Source organism: Temnothorax americanus, unplaced genomic scaffold (assembly GCF_048541705.1).
Source record: "Temnothorax americanus isolate GAGA-0224 unplaced genomic scaffold, ASM4854170v1 Scaffold33, whole genome shotgun sequence".
Lineage (NCBI taxonomy): Eukaryota > Metazoa > Arthropoda > Insecta > Hymenoptera > Formicidae > Temnothorax > Temnothorax americanus.
In genome coordinates, this window is record NW_027509475.1 from 150,310 (window position 1) to 164,924 (window position 14,615).

At 34.7% G+C, this 14,615-nt stretch overlaps 3 protein-coding genes across 5 annotated transcripts; all 3 read right to left on the bottom strand.

Moving 5' to 3' along the window:
• Positions 1–47: 47 nt before the first annotated feature.
• On the bottom strand, positions 48–7,958 carry LOC143901382 (uncharacterized). The gene is made up of 10 exons (XM_077413650.1): positions 7,425–7,958; positions 6,616–7,052; positions 5,679–5,778; positions 5,475–5,585; positions 5,161–5,388; positions 3,617–4,105; positions 2,636–3,072; positions 696–795; positions 493–603; positions 48–344 (listed from the first exon to the last, which is right to left on the bottom strand). Exons 1-10 carry the CDS (start codon positions 7,956–7,958, stop codon positions 48–50), a joined length of 2,844 nt encoding a protein of 947 aa, XP_077269776.1.
• A 390-nt stretch (positions 7,959–8,348) lies between these two features.
• LOC143901432 (odorant receptor 4-like) lies at positions 8,349–11,899 on the bottom strand. 2 transcript variants are annotated; one of them, XM_077413760.1, is made up of 6 exons: positions 10,922–11,899; positions 9,878–10,305; positions 9,178–9,277; positions 8,966–9,076; positions 8,726–8,881; positions 8,349–8,484 (listed from the first exon to the last, which is right to left on the bottom strand). In XM_077413760.1, the coding sequence occupies exons 1-6, from the start codon at positions 11,270–11,272 to the stop codon at positions 8,431–8,433; spliced, it is 1,200 nt and encodes a 399-aa protein (XP_077269886.1). In that variant the 5' UTR covers positions 11,273–11,899; the 3' UTR covers positions 8,349–8,430. The 2 variants fall into 2 exon arrangements, with proteins under 2 accessions (XP_077269886.1, XP_077269885.1); XM_077413759.1 differs by lacking the exon at positions 8,349–8,484 and having other exon boundaries at positions 8,627–8,881; positions 10,922–11,898.
• A 107-nt stretch (positions 11,900–12,006) lies between these two features.
• On the bottom strand, positions 12,007–14,419 carry LOC143901424 (odorant receptor 4-like). 2 transcript variants are annotated; one of them, XM_077413744.1, is made up of 5 exons: positions 13,361–14,415; positions 13,170–13,269; positions 12,913–13,023; positions 12,292–12,447; positions 12,007–12,168 (listed from the first exon to the last, which is right to left on the bottom strand). In XM_077413744.1, exons 1-5 carry the CDS (start codon positions 14,182–14,184, stop codon positions 12,115–12,117), a joined length of 1,245 nt encoding a protein of 414 aa, XP_077269870.1. In that variant the 5' UTR covers positions 14,185–14,415; the 3' UTR covers positions 12,007–12,114. The 2 variants fall into 2 exon arrangements, with proteins under 2 accessions (XP_077269870.1, XP_077269869.1); XM_077413743.1 differs by having other exon boundaries at positions 12,007–12,447; positions 13,361–14,419.
• Positions 14,420–14,615: the final 196 nt, after the last annotated feature.

The window sequence follows — 14,615 nt, forward strand, 5'->3', positions numbered from 1 at the left end:
AGTTATATTAAAATAATACATATTACTTTTTCTCGTAATTTAGCTTATCAACTACAGTCTCTTATAAGGGCATATATACAGAAAAAATAAAAGCGCTTCCAAATAATTTTGGAATATCGATTATTTATTTCTTTTAAATGTTCTGTCGTCAGATTAATTTCACGTAAATGCCTCGTATAATCCCTTACATTTCCGAATGTCGCCAGTGATAAATCTATCATTCTGCCAGCGCTGATTTTTATGGGATGGCTGGACATAGCGATCACTAAAACTAGACTACGAATTGACTTTGCCGGCAGCTGGTACCAATTTATCATGAAGCACCTCCTTCCAATTTGGCCGCTCTGAAACGTCAAATCGTTGAAAAATGTTTCACATGTCCTGAACTTCAATCATTTTTCACTACAGCAGCTCCATGTTTATACGAAAATCAAATAATTAAACGTTACAAAATTTAAATGCTTTTAAATTATATTAAGTCTAAAAATATACCTTCTCCACGAGTTGTTCGCCAATGTAACATAGTATATACATATTGAAACAGAATGAAACAAAGAGCAGAAAGTAAGTCGTTAGTCCTACTGTATCACTATCTTGCCAGTCCTATTAAAAATTAGTATAGCAATTCAATCTAAGTTAAGATTTAGAGAAAAAGATTGGCTTTCTTTTTTTAATACATATATATTAGAGCGTACCACTATGCAGTAATATTCGGGCAAACACATTGTGAATATGGAACTGGCGAATTCCAGTAAACACACTTCCTGTAGAATTTCTTCTACGGCGGCGGAAAATCTGAAACAGACCGCTATTACTTGCACGTGAGAAGTCGATTTTTACATGGAAGAAAAGGGTTAGCTACTGTAGCAAATTTAGTTGTAAAATAGGAACAATTAATATTTTTTGCAGCGAGTGATTATAATTTATAGCAATAGTAGCAAAACCTTTTGTTGAAGTTTGCTAAATTATAGCTCTTGCTGCAAAAAATGTTAGTTACTTATCCTATTTTACAACTAAATTTGCTATAGTATCTAATCCTTTCTTTCCGTGTATGAACTTCTCATTCTCAGCATTGTGTGTCAAATAGCTCTATATAAAAAAGGCACTATAAGGTATATAATAAAGATATATGAAAAAGGTTTGGTCATTTTGCGATTTGGGCGTAAAGAGTATTTTATAATTGTATTTAATAACAATATGTGTGTGTGTGTGTGTATATATATATAGTAGTATTTTTAATAAGAAAAATTTTTTTTATTACGTATTATTTGTTTAAAGATGCTGAGTCGGATCTAGATCAAACGAGTGAACGCAAACAAATATATGAATGAACAACTTGTTTCAACTTGCTAAATGTGAACAATGTTGCCATACTACCAGGTTCACATTCAAGCAAGTTGTTCGTTTGTGTTTGTTCGCGCTCGCTTGCATAGGGTGCGTTCGGGAAGACACTATTAGTGCTATTTGCTTATTTTATCCTTGTTTTACACTTGATGAGCGATAAAGATAGAATGATGCAATAGCGCTAATAGCGCGCTTCCCGAACGCAGCCATAGTCTGGATTCGGCTTTATATACCGAGAAGTAGGTATATGTATATGCATTCGTTGAGAATATAAGCGCATGCTCGTGACCTGCGCATAATCCGTAGGAATGTAACTGCACCGCCCACTGAAATGTATTGGAGGATCCGTTAAAGGCACTTGTTGCATTTACCCGCCCTTTGTACGTTGCTCAAGTCGTGATGAAAAATTATATACTGTATTATAAAATGGAAAATTTATATCCAAAAAGAAAAAATTCTAGCTATTAACACTCAAAATAATTTTTTTGAATAAAAAAAATTTTTTATTTTATAATTTTTTTATTTTATTTAAAAAAGTTATGTTAATAACTAGAATTTTTTCTTGAAATATACTTTAAAAAATATTTTTTTTATAGGAAAAATTTTAGATTTTTTTAGAGAGTTCAAATTCTACCAATAATATTTAAATAAAAATAGAGTAAACATGGAAATGTACGTGATATAAATAATGTAAAGATAGAGATAACAATTTTCCAGTTTACCAAAATTTTTTTTGCGGATTTTAAAAAATTTTGAAGAACCTTAAGAATGCTATTAGAAAATGTTATAACTTAAATTGATTTTAGTTAAAATCAAATAATTAGCGATTTATAACAAAAATATAAAATTGAGGCATTCTTATATTCAGGCCCTTGTTTTTTATATTTATTCACTAGGATACTTTTTAACCCTCCGAGAACACACCTATTTTTTCATTCACGGAGAACACACTCTGGGTCAATCTGACTCTACACACTTTGATCGTCCACCATTTTAAATTGACGAGTACGATCAGCTTGAAAAAATTTCCAGATGTACTTAGAACATTGTTAAATCAATTGATTCATTTTTTTATTTTTAATATTTTTGGCTAAAAATTTTTCTGGCAAAAAAAACACCTGGTCAAATTGACCCGATGTGTTCTCGGAGGGTTAAAATATAATAAGAATTAAAAAACAACTCTTGGAAGAAACACACACACACACACACACACCCATCGAAACTCCATTAATTATATTGAAATTTTGAAAACATGGTATTAATTTCACGAAAATGTATGTAACTGTGTTACCTTAATATTCGAACATGACTTTGCACGATGAGAGCAATTCGTTGATTAACGTCTGACAATTGCTCGAAGTTTTTGCCACGCGAAAGATCCTCAAGTCGAGACATGATCACCTCGATCTGACCACACGCATGAGTGGCGAATATTGCTGCCAATCCGCACGATCCGGCCGTCACTGAATACATGGTGTATCCGCACACGCAGTGAGCCAGATACACTATTTCGTATATCGGACTTGCTTGCGTCTTAAAAAACTTACTGTAAGTCGGATACACGAGTGGTCTAATAGTTTGGTTGTTGACTATGTGTTCGGTGCAGAACGGTAGAATTGTATGATAAATAAAACCGGCGATGTACATGGAAGTCGCGGCGATCATAGACAGTCTACGACCGGTGGTGGCGTACTTCAGCATCAATTCGCGATCGGAGCTGAATTTTGCCTGTCAATATTACAAACAATTGTATTTATCAAAAGAGATAAGCGACAAAAAAAACATTATTTATCACCAAAATTATAAGATGGATAGAATCGTTCGAAAACGAGATTCGTTTTGTGAACATGGAAAAATATACACGCAGGCTTGGAATAATTAGATCTAAATTTTGTCAATGCATAAAACGCGGTTTTAAATCTTGTTGCAATAATTTATTCAATTAAAGAAATTATTTACGAAAAAAAATCATATTTTTGAAGCGTATTCTGTTGCGACGCTTAGATCTGCGCGCTCAATCCGTATTCGTACAAACAACACAGTAAAAATTACATTCAAGAATATGAAATAAGTGACCGTTTATATAAAGTCGAAAGACTTGCTAAAAAATATGGGATTACTTTAAAATCAAAAGATTACATTAGTCATTTTCTCGTCGCGCATTTTTTTGTACTCGCATTGCAAGAAAAAGAAATGAGTCGCCACTTGTCATCATTACGCTGAAAATTTTCTGTTGACTGCGTAACGCACTTTACATATTGACAACACCGACCTGCCACCAGTCACTCTTCACGTGTTCGATGCAGCGTAATATTTTGGGTCGACGTATCGCGAGAACGCAATACTTCATCATCGCGGTAGTGCAGAAGCCCAGCAACCCGAAGAGCTTCAGCCTTACGTTGAGGTCCTTCTGGTCGAAGATCATGTGCAGAACGCAAGGCACTATCGCGAAAGCTAACGCAAGATTACACAGTACGATCGAGATCTTGTATGCATGTTGTCCGATTCCGCGAATCGCGACAGGCCAGATGCCGATTGAGCCGAGGATCCAATTACCGGGTTTGAAAATATATCGTATGTCCTGCTGATAACTGACGTTCGACGACACCACATGCTTATCCTGTGAGCTTTCCATGTTCGCAATGACAGGTTCTGTTAAAGACTGCATCGGGTGAACGCGCGGCATTGATTGCAAGGTCGCTGGACATGCGCTTGCGCTCTTGTTACGGGGCATCCTTCTGCCTGCTGATAGTCTGACATATGCGTGTGATTAACAGAAGGGTAGTTGTGCGATGCGTATCTTACGTCCCGGTGGTTTTAGATCGAAAAGATACACTTCTCCCGCGTTTCACTTAAATTATCCTTTAATCGACAATTTGAGAAATCAGAGAAGTTAAGATAAGAAGGAAATTAACATATTTGTAATTTAACATTCTCTATTTAACTGTCCAAGTAAAATTATTCGTTAGCGCGTATTAAATAAAAAATAAAAAGTTGAAATTATTTGGTAATACATTAGATACATATAGGTGGTTCAATGACAAGAATTATAATAAGGTAAGGAAAGTGCAGAGACGCGCATATCTAATATGTAATGTTTTATTCGTTAAATAATATCATATTATGTATAGATTTTACGTACAAAGATTTTTTTTGTTGAATTGATAAATTAAATCAAATTCAAAATAATTCTTTTCTATCTCTGTCACATAATTCCATATATTTATTAACGTACGTCATTAACTTAGATATGCCACGCTAGTTTTCATTACCTAAAAAAAGTATCTGAAGTAGAATATTCTTTCTGCTTTCTGATTTTTTTTTTTACAATTCTCATAATGAAATCTGTTGCTTAAGTTATTTTATACGAATGATGATTGAATAACTAGAGATATGAATTTATTTTTTACAAAATATTGTATGTGTATACCGCAAGTTTTATTTTAAATTTTGAAATAGAATCGAAGTCAACGTTATAAATGTATAATCATTGATTTCAATGGAATATGGTTCGACATCGTTATTATCAATATGAGAGCTATACCAATATTCTATGTTGAATAGTTTAATTAGATCAAATTTAAAATATTTTTAAACATATGTATGTTACATAATTATAATCATATTTACATCACTAACGTCCGTAGGAAGCTCAAATACGCCACGCTAGTTTTCAATACCTAAAAATTTTTTATTAAAATATGACATTTTTTAGCTGTAATTTAGTTTTTTACAATTTTTAGAATGAAATTTATTGCTATATTTATTATACGACATTATCAAATAATTTTGGAGATATTAATTTTTTAAGAATTATTGAGTTTTAAAATTGAAGGTAGAATAAAAGATACAAGATACAAGATGGGCTAAAATTAATAAATGCCTCACATTTCCAAAAGTCGTTAATGATAAATCTACCATTCTACCAGCACTGAATTTTATAGGATGGCTGGCCATCGCGATTATCAATATAAGACTGCGAGTTGATTTTGGCGATAGTTGATACCAATTAATCATGTAGCATATCGATCCAATCTGACTGCTCTGCAAAACCAGTCACGAATGATTATCCAATTATTAGCACTATCGAAATTAAATGTGGTACCTATATATGAAAAATAAAGACGTACTTTATCCATGAGAACCTCGCCGATATAGCATAATATGAAAATATTAAAGCAGAATGACACGAAAAGCAGAAAATAAGTCGCAAGACCTATTCTATCGTCCGCTTTCCAATCCTATCAAATTTTAAATAGAAAATGTAATTTTACAGACTATTTTATTAAAAGTTGTGTCAAATTTTTCTTTTCTTTTAATATATGTTAACACACCACTATACAGTAGTATTCGAGCAGACATATTGTACATACGGAACTACTGAACTCTACTAAACACACTTCCTGCAAAACTTCCTCCACCACAGACGCAAACCTGAAATAAGTCCTTCCAGTTTATATAAGAAAAAAAATTTGAATGCATTACCTCATTTATTCTATTCTACTGTTATTTTCTAACTATAAATAATATATAATAATATAATAAATAATATAATATAATAAGTACGTGTTTAAAGTCGGTATATGGTGCAAATAGATATATGACATATACTAGGCCGATATACATATAATAGCGCATGCTTATGATCTGCGCATTGTCTGACGCGCAGTAGCACCGCCTATGGACGGAGGTTGGTTGAGATCACCTGTTGCATTTATCTTCTTATCATGGAAAGAACGGTGCTGAAGTATCTAAAAACTTAGCTAGGTACAGATCTGAAAATAATTTTGTTGCACCATTAAAATAATTATAGTAGGTCGCTGAAGTATGATGATAATACTGCAAAAAATTTTGACATTTTAGCAAACAGCTTGAATGTTCTACATCTACATAATTATTTTGATAACAAAATTATTTTCAGATCTGTATCTAGCTAAATTTTTAGATACTTCAGCAAAATTGTTTTTTCCATGTATCATATTCATGTATTATGAAAGGATAATAATTAAACAAATTATATGAACGAAATTAATGCAGTAATATTAACTTTTTCGGTAACAAATTGAAATTATTCCCTTACTAAATCAATTATATGTATATTGAGTTGTATATAGACTCGAACAAAGTGCCATTAGTATAATTCAAAAATTTTTGTATTTCTAACTTAAGCTGAAAATGATTAAATTTTCTAATTGTAACTTTTAATTTTTTTATATTGATAAATTATCGCAAAATTTTAGAAAGACATATGAATCATAACATATACATTACCTTATTACTCGTACGTGATTTTTCACGATGGCAGCGATTCGGTGATGAACATTCGGGTTTTGTTCGAATCTTTCACCAGCTAAGAGATCTTCTAGTCGTGATACAAGTATTTGGATTTGGCCACATGCGTGAGTGGCGAACAAGGCGGCCAATCCGCAGGCACCGGCTGTCACCGAGTATATGGTGTATCCGCACATGCAATGAGCCACATACACGATTTCATATACTGGGCTAATTTGTGACTGGCTAAATTTACTATAGGTCGGATACACGAGCGGTCTGATAGTTTGATTGTTGACTTTGTGTTCGGTGCAGAAGGGCAGAATTAAGTGATAAATGATGCCAGCGGTGTACATGAAAGATGCGCCGATTATCGTCAGATTGCGACCGGTAGCAGCGTACTTCAGCATCAATTCGCGATCGGATCTGAATGTCACCTGTCACAGTGTTGCTAGTGACTTTTATTTATCGATATATGAAAAATCAGCACTTATCAATTTTGCAATCTAATTTTCCTTCTCAGAATTTTAAGCCTTAGCTACACAACGCGGAGCAAAGATTAAATTAATCGTGCATTTTGATTTGTATTATCATATTAAAAATATCATTGTAAATTAAATATAAAAATATCTTTATTATAATAATTACACAAAATATATGCACTTCTCGAACAGTGAGATCACAAAGTCGAATTAATTTATGATCAAGATCATTTCAATTATGTTCTATTTATTCAAATCATTTTTTTTCAATACCTTATAACGAATGTCACACATTAACACGATATGTCAGTTACTAGCAACACCGACCTGCCACCAATCGCCCTTCACATATTCGATGCAACGATGTATCTTAGGGCGACGTATCACGAAGATGCAGTACTTTGTCATCGCGGTAAGGCAGAAAGCCAGCAGTCCGAAGAGCTTCAGCCTTAAGATGATGTCCCTTTCATCATAGACGATATGTAGAGCGCAGGGCACTATCGCGAAGCTCAACGCGAGATTAAAGATCGCGATCGCGATTTTGGACACGTGCTGTCCAATGCCTCGTATCGCGACTGGCCAAATGCCGAGCGAGCTCAGAATCCAGTTGTTCAACTTGAAGACATATTGAATGTCTCGCTGATAACTGGAGTTCTGCGATGTCGCGGACCTATCGCGTATACTGGACATGGTTGCGGTGACAGATTTCGCCGAAGACTGCAAGAACAGGCGGATGCGCGGCATTGATTGCAAGGTCGCGGGACGTGCGCTTGCGCTGACATTGCAGGTATACCTTTTTGTAATGCCAGTCAATGATATAGCCTGACAGATCGTGTACACGCTATTAATCGTGCAGGACATATTTTACATCTCGGCAATTCTAAATCGAAGGAGCACTTGTTGCCGTTCTAAATTTTTCCGATCTTGTGATGTTCATTTCTACCAATGTAGATTGACTTTATACATATAATCTCGGTTTAACTTACTCTTTATCTTTTTCTAATTCTTAGAACTAGAAAAAGATGAAAAGTAAATTGTGAACCGAGATTAAAGTCAATCTGCATTGATAAAAATAGATATTAATCGGTTATTTAAGAAATCAAACAGGTTGGGTAAAATTTAGAAAATTGTTCATAGTTTAATATTTTCTGCTTTATTTAATTGTCAATGTTAAATTAATTGTTAGCAAGTGTTAAAAAAAAATAAAAAGGGAAATTACGAATTGTTTGTGTATGAACAGCTCAGCATAATTAACAGGGAAAAAATGCGACTATAGGTATATCTACATCTGACGCATGATATTATTCTAGATATTATTATTAAGTATATTAATTTACATGACTAATGTCCGTAGGAAGCTCAGATACGCCACGCTAGTTTTCAATACCTAAAAAAATTATATTAAAATATGATATTTTTTTAGTCGTAATTTTGCTTCTTACAATTTTTGTAATAGAATTTATTGCTAAAATTATACAAGATTATTAAATAATTCTGGAGATTGGTTTTTTTAATAGAATAATTTTACTTTAAAATAGATAAATAAAAGGTAGAATAGAAGATAATAAGATAGAGAACGGAGGGGGGGAGGGACAATAGGGAATGAAATTAATAAATGTTTTCCTCACATTTCCAAAAGTTGTTAATGATAAGTCTACCATTCTACCGGCACTAAGTTTTATTGGATGACTGGACATCGCGATTATCAATATAAGATTGCGTACTGATTTTGGCGATAATTGATACCAATTGATCATGTAGCACATTGATCCAATTTGACTGCTCTGCAACATCGGTTGTGAACGATTATTCAATTATTATTTTTACAGTTATTGAACTTTAAAATTGTCTGAAAAACATAATTATACCTTTTCCATGAGAAGCTCGCCAATATAACATAATATGTATATATTGAAGCAGAATGAAATGAAGAGTAAAAAATAAGTTGCTAAGCTAAGCTTATTGTTATCTTGCCAATCCTATTAAATTTTAAGTAGCAAATATAATTTTAGGGTTTTTTGTGCTACTGGTTGTTTTTTTTTTTTTTTTTTTTAAGTATACGGTATATATATTAGCGCACCACTATACAGTAATATTCGAGTAGACATATCGTGCATACAGAACTAGTGAACTCCACTAAACATACTTCTTGTAAAACTTCTTCCACCACGGCTGAAAACCTGCAATAAATCATCCTGACTTGTACGAGAAAACTTTATGCATTGTCCCGTACATTTTTACTCTAACCATAACTGCGTATTTGCTGTTGTGTAGTATAAGTACGCAGCATATTATATCTATATAGCATAATACACTTATCAGTATATCTACAATAACGCATGCTTATAGCCATTGTTTGACAAGTAATAGCACCGTTTTACTGAAATGTATTGCATATTCGTCGAGACCACCTGTTGCATTCTCTATCACTATCACATTCTTTATACGTATAACGAGATGAAAGTATAGAAACAGAATTATATGAACGAAATTATGCAGCATTTTGCAATTAGATTAATTATTTTGTTATCAAATTGGGCGTGATGAAATAAATACGTAACATTATTTCTGAACTAAATTAATTAATATTAATCGAATTATAAGCAGTGTTATACGAGAGACAGTGTTATACGAAAAATAATTTGTTATTAGATATTTTCAAAATCTTTTTATCAGTTACAATTTAGACTGTAAATTATTAACAAATTTTAACTACAGTTTAACATTTTTTTATATCATTGAATGGTCATGAATTTTTAATGAGCTGCTGCTCGTATTACCTTACTACGCGGACATGATCCTTCACGATGACAGCGATTCGTTGATGAATGTTCGGGCTTTTGCCGTTTAAGAGATCTTCCAATCGCGATACGATCACTTGGATCTGGCCACACGCATGAGTTGCGAACAGAGCGGCCAATCCGCACGCACCGGCTGTTATCGAGTATATGGTGTATCCGCACATGCAGTGAGCCACATATACAATTTCGTATATTGGGCTAATCTGAGATTGGCGAAATTCACTGTAAGTCGGATATACAAGTGGTCTGACGGTTTGATTGTTGATTTTGTTCTCGGAAAAAAACGGAATCAGAATCATGTAATAAATGATGCCGGCGGTGTACATAAAAGATGCGCCAATTATCGTTAGATTGCGCCCGATGGTAGCGTATTTCAGCATTAGTTCCCGATCGGATTTGAACGTCACCTGTCACAGTATTGACAGTAATTTTTATTTTCCGATAAATAAATAAAAGATCACCGTTTATCAATTTAACACTGCACGGACACCGTGGGTCTTTTAAAGCACAGTCGATTTTTTATTTATGATTTCCACGGGAATGGGGGAAAAAAGTGCAACAGTTCCGGCATATGTAAGTATAGAAATCACTTTTTGAAACCTTAAAGATGATACATAAATTTTTATAGATTTTTTTGTACACAGAAACGCTTTCAAAAACCCTTTGGACTTAAAAGTTTCAGGGTGCCCCGGTGAGTGCTCCAAAAACACGGTGTCCGCGCAGTGTTAATTATCTAACTATTGCTCTTTTTCCTTTATAAATTGAAGTTATAGAAAAGAAAAATTCTCAATCCACACTGTGTGCTGAATATTATTTTAAATATTACGTTATAATTTTGCAAGATACACTTTTTAAACAACGGTAAAAATCATAGTTTTAAAAGATTAAAAGTATAAATTATTTTAAAATCTCCCGACGTCACACTAATTTATACGAGATCACAAATTCAATCCATTGTCAGTACTTTGTGGTGAATTCTGCAAATTAGCATAATATATTATATTAATTATTGACAACACCGACCTGCCACCAATCATTCTTTACGCATTCGATACAGCGCAGTATCTTAGGGCGACGTATCGCGAGAATACAATACTTTGTCATCGCGGTGAGGCAGAAGGCCAGCAGACCGCACAGCTTCAGTCTCATGATGATATCCTTCTCGTCATACACGATGTGTAAGGCGCAAGGGACCATCGCGAAACTTAACGCGAGATTACCGAGCGCGATTGCGATTTTGGACACGTGCCGTCCGATACCCCGAACCGAGATTGGCCAGATGCCGATTGAACCCAGAATCCAGTTATTCAGCTTAAAGACATATCGAATGTCTTGCTGATAGCTGAGATCCTGTTCGTTGCGTGCAATTGGCATGTTCGTGATCACGGCGGCTGTTAAAGACTGCACGAGGTAGACGGTCTACCGTAGACCGGTGTAGATGCGCGGTATTGATTGCATGAGGTCGTCGAATGTACGCTTGCGCTCAAATTGCAGACATTTTTCTCTCTGCGCACAGTCCACCGTCTGACTGTGTGTGATTAACAACGAAGGTGCGCGAGCGACTGACTAATACCATCGATTGTAAAACCATAGAAAATTTGCGCATGACCACAATCAGTACTTTCAGCGATATATTAGGGAGAACAAAGGAAGGCGAAAAGTATAAAGGGAGGAGAAGATAGCACAGACTTGAAAAATTGATTTTATGCTGAAGAGAGAGATGTATAGCTTCAGTTACATGTTATCAGCCTACAAGATTATTACATAAAAGTGCGACTACACTGCTTTAAATTTTGAAATATTTTTTGATTAATTCGTAAAATATGATTTAGTAAGTAAAAATTTAAATAAATATCGTAGTAACATCTGTTCTTTTTCTCATGAAATATATTTGAGCAACGTTTATCAAGCTGACATAGCCACTTTAGCACAATCGAATAAAACATGTAATAGAAATTTAGTATTCTTTTGTTGCTGCAGCTATTTGAGCATGCATAAATACGCGATCAGCAGAATGCTATGTACACATAGTATATGAAAGATATTTTGATCGACAATATATAGTTATTTTATTAATATATATATATATATATATATATATATATATATATATATATTATATATTTTTTTTCTATACAATATATATCTATTATAATAAAAATATATCTATCTGTCAAATTTTAAGTAATAAGGGCTATCTACATGTAACGTAAATTCTATTCCGTAACCGTACGAAGTAAATTTAAATACACTACCGATGTTTTGAGTACCTGAAAACGATAATAGTCTGAGAGAATTACAAAAACTAAGAAAGAAAAAATATACAAAGACACGTTATTAATCAAGTTCAGTAAATTACTTGAGTAATAACAATAATTGTGTGAGAAACTCACTGCACCGAATGTATTGATGGATAAATCGAAAATTTTGCCAGCTGTGAGTTTAGGCGGATAATGAGACATCGCGATGATTAGCACGAGACTAAGAGCTTTATTCCCAGATAAACTGTACCAATTGATTTTGTAGACAGCGGAACCAATTTTGCTATACTGATGGAAGTAAAACATTAGTATAAATATATTCATATTATTTGTAATGCAACATTATACAAAATTATTACTTTAAAATTCACTGCAGTACATAGATTATAGATTTTAAGGCCGTACCATGTTTGTATTTAATCATGCGTGGACAACCAATGCCGCTGAGAGATTTTGCACAAGATCTTAATAACTAAAGATTGTGTTCCCATATTTACTGTCAGTACTGAAAATTTATAGTATGCGTGACGTAAACTACAGATTTTTAGTACTGGCAGTGAATATGGGAACACTGCTTAAATAAAGTACATTTTAAACAAAAATATTTTAACAAAAAGATATTAATATAATTATATTTTCTCCCTTTTTTTTTTTTTTTTGTTATAAATTTTTGTATTGCAGAATTAACGTGATATAGTTAAAAATAAGCCTGTGAAAAATTTTCTTATATCCTAAAAACATTATGAAAATTACCTGTTCCACGAGGAGTTCACCGATATAACAAAATATCAGAATGTTGAACGTGAAGGATATCAACAAGATGAAATATGTCAAGATCGCCACGGCGTCACTGTTTTCCCACTCCTAGGAAGATTAGGTAAAATAGAAGATAAAATGTACTATCGTAAAATTCGACAAAACCAGAACCTGACAAACTAAGTCTGTACACTGCTTTTAAAAAAGACCATCACAATTATTGTGACGTTATATTATAGTATCTTTCTCTTTACCGTTAGGCAATAATGCTCGAGCAAACATATGATTAAAGTGGATGTCACTATTTCCATTAAACATATTTCGCGTAGCACTTCCTCCACGTTGGTCGAAAATCTAGAAGCGTGTCACGTATCTATCCGAAAATTTAGAAAATTACGCGTCGTGTGTATCTACTTGGACACTCTTCATCACACTTTTTACTTACCTCAGTACTCGCACATGATGCTTCGTTATCATGCTTAGCCGGTCCTTCACGGTGGTGCCCTTGCTCCATTTTCCTTCGATCAAGTCGTCCAACAACGTCATTAGTATTTGTACTTGTCCGCACGCGTGCGTCACAAAAATCGCCGCCAAGCTACACGCTGCCGTCGTGATGTTATACGTGACCAGCGCGAATAGGCAGTGGACGCAGAACACGATCTCGTAAGCGGGGCTGGCTTGGGGATCGAAAAACAGATCGTAACCGGGATAAGTGTGTAATCTGATCGTGTAATTTTCGTTGATCTTCCGTCTGGAAGATAACGGCATGATTGTGTGGTAGGACAGTCCGCCGATGTACAGGAAAAGCGCGCACAGCGTGGTGATCCTGCGTCCCATCAGCGCGTTCTTCAGCATTATTCCGCGATGATCTTGATATTGCATGACTCGCCAGTCGTCCTCGACGTGTTGAATGCATCTTCCGAATGCGGCAGCGCGCGCACCGAGGTAACAATACTTGATCGTGCTAGTCAGGCAGAAGCCAATTGGACCGAAGAGCTTGACTTTGATGTTGATATTCTTCTCGCGAAACAGAGTGTACAGTCCGGCGGGTATCAAGACGAAACACAGAGCGGAGAAGCACGTGACGATCAACGCTATCGAGACGAGCTTCTCGTTCCGCGACGGATGATGGCCGTAGATCGGGTGCCACATGCCGATCGGCTTCAGAACCCAGCGGCACAGCTGCATGGTGTAGCGTATGTCGTGCTCATGGTGTACATTGTACATCTCGAGCATCTTTCCTGTAAGTCGGGATGATCGATCGTGCATGCTGTCTCCCGCGATGTGTAACGACGACTGAAACACGCGGACGTTGCGCGACCTTCCGTTTCCGCGACGCAAGCGCGGGGAAATAATGATTCCAGTATCGCGTGCATGTGCGTTTCATGTCTGTCATGTATGATGAGGTGCTCAGTCATGCGTATGAGAACGGATTGACTTTTCCCCCCGGTCATTGCTCGTTCAGTGATGTGCAAACGCAAAGGGGTCGAAAGTTTATGACAAGTTCTAATATATAGTTCTATACACAGTGCGTTAGCTTCGATAGCTTTTAAATAACGTATTGTTGATGATTTCTTAAATATTGTTTAAGCATCACATATGATATAAGTATGGATTTTATATATTGTTTTGCAATACAGTTGCAGTTTTCTAATTTTTTTTGATATAGTAAATTTAATTTATAAAATTTTAATTTTTAA

Coding starts and splice junctions, on each gene's coding strand:
- LOC143901382 (XM_077413650.1), bottom strand. CDS start 7,958: ATGTCCTGCACGATTAATAGCGTGTACACGATCTGTCAGGCTATATCA. Junction 5,586..5,678: donor TCGAATACTACTGTATAGTG/GTGTGTTAACAT, acceptor AAAATTTGATAG/GATTGGAAAGCGGACGATAG. Junction 3,073..3,616: donor TGAAGAGTGACTGGTGGCAG/GTCGGTGTTGTC, acceptor TAATATTGACAG/GCAAAATTCAGCTCCGATCG.
- LOC143901432 (XM_077413759.1), bottom strand. CDS start 11,272: ATGCCAATTGCACGCAACGAACAGGATCTCAGCTATCAGCAAGACATT. Junction 10,306..10,921: donor TAAAGAATGATTGGTGGCAG/GTCGGTGTTGTC, acceptor ATACTGTGACAG/GTGACGTTCAAATCCGATCG. Junction 9,077..9,177: donor TCGAATATTACTGTATAGTG/GTGCGCTAATAT, acceptor AAAATTTAATAG/GATTGGCAAGATAACAATAA.
- LOC143901424 (XM_077413743.1), bottom strand. CDS start 14,184: ATGCACGATCGATCATCCCGACTTACAGGAAAGATGCTCGAGATGTAC. Junction 13,270..13,360: donor CATCATGTGCGAGTACTGAG/GTAAGTAAAAAG, acceptor ACACGCTTCTAG/ATTTTCGACCAACGTGGAGG. Junction 13,024..13,169: donor TCGAGCATTATTGCCTAACG/GTAAAGAGAAAG, acceptor TAATCTTCCTAG/GAGTGGGAAAACAGTGACGC.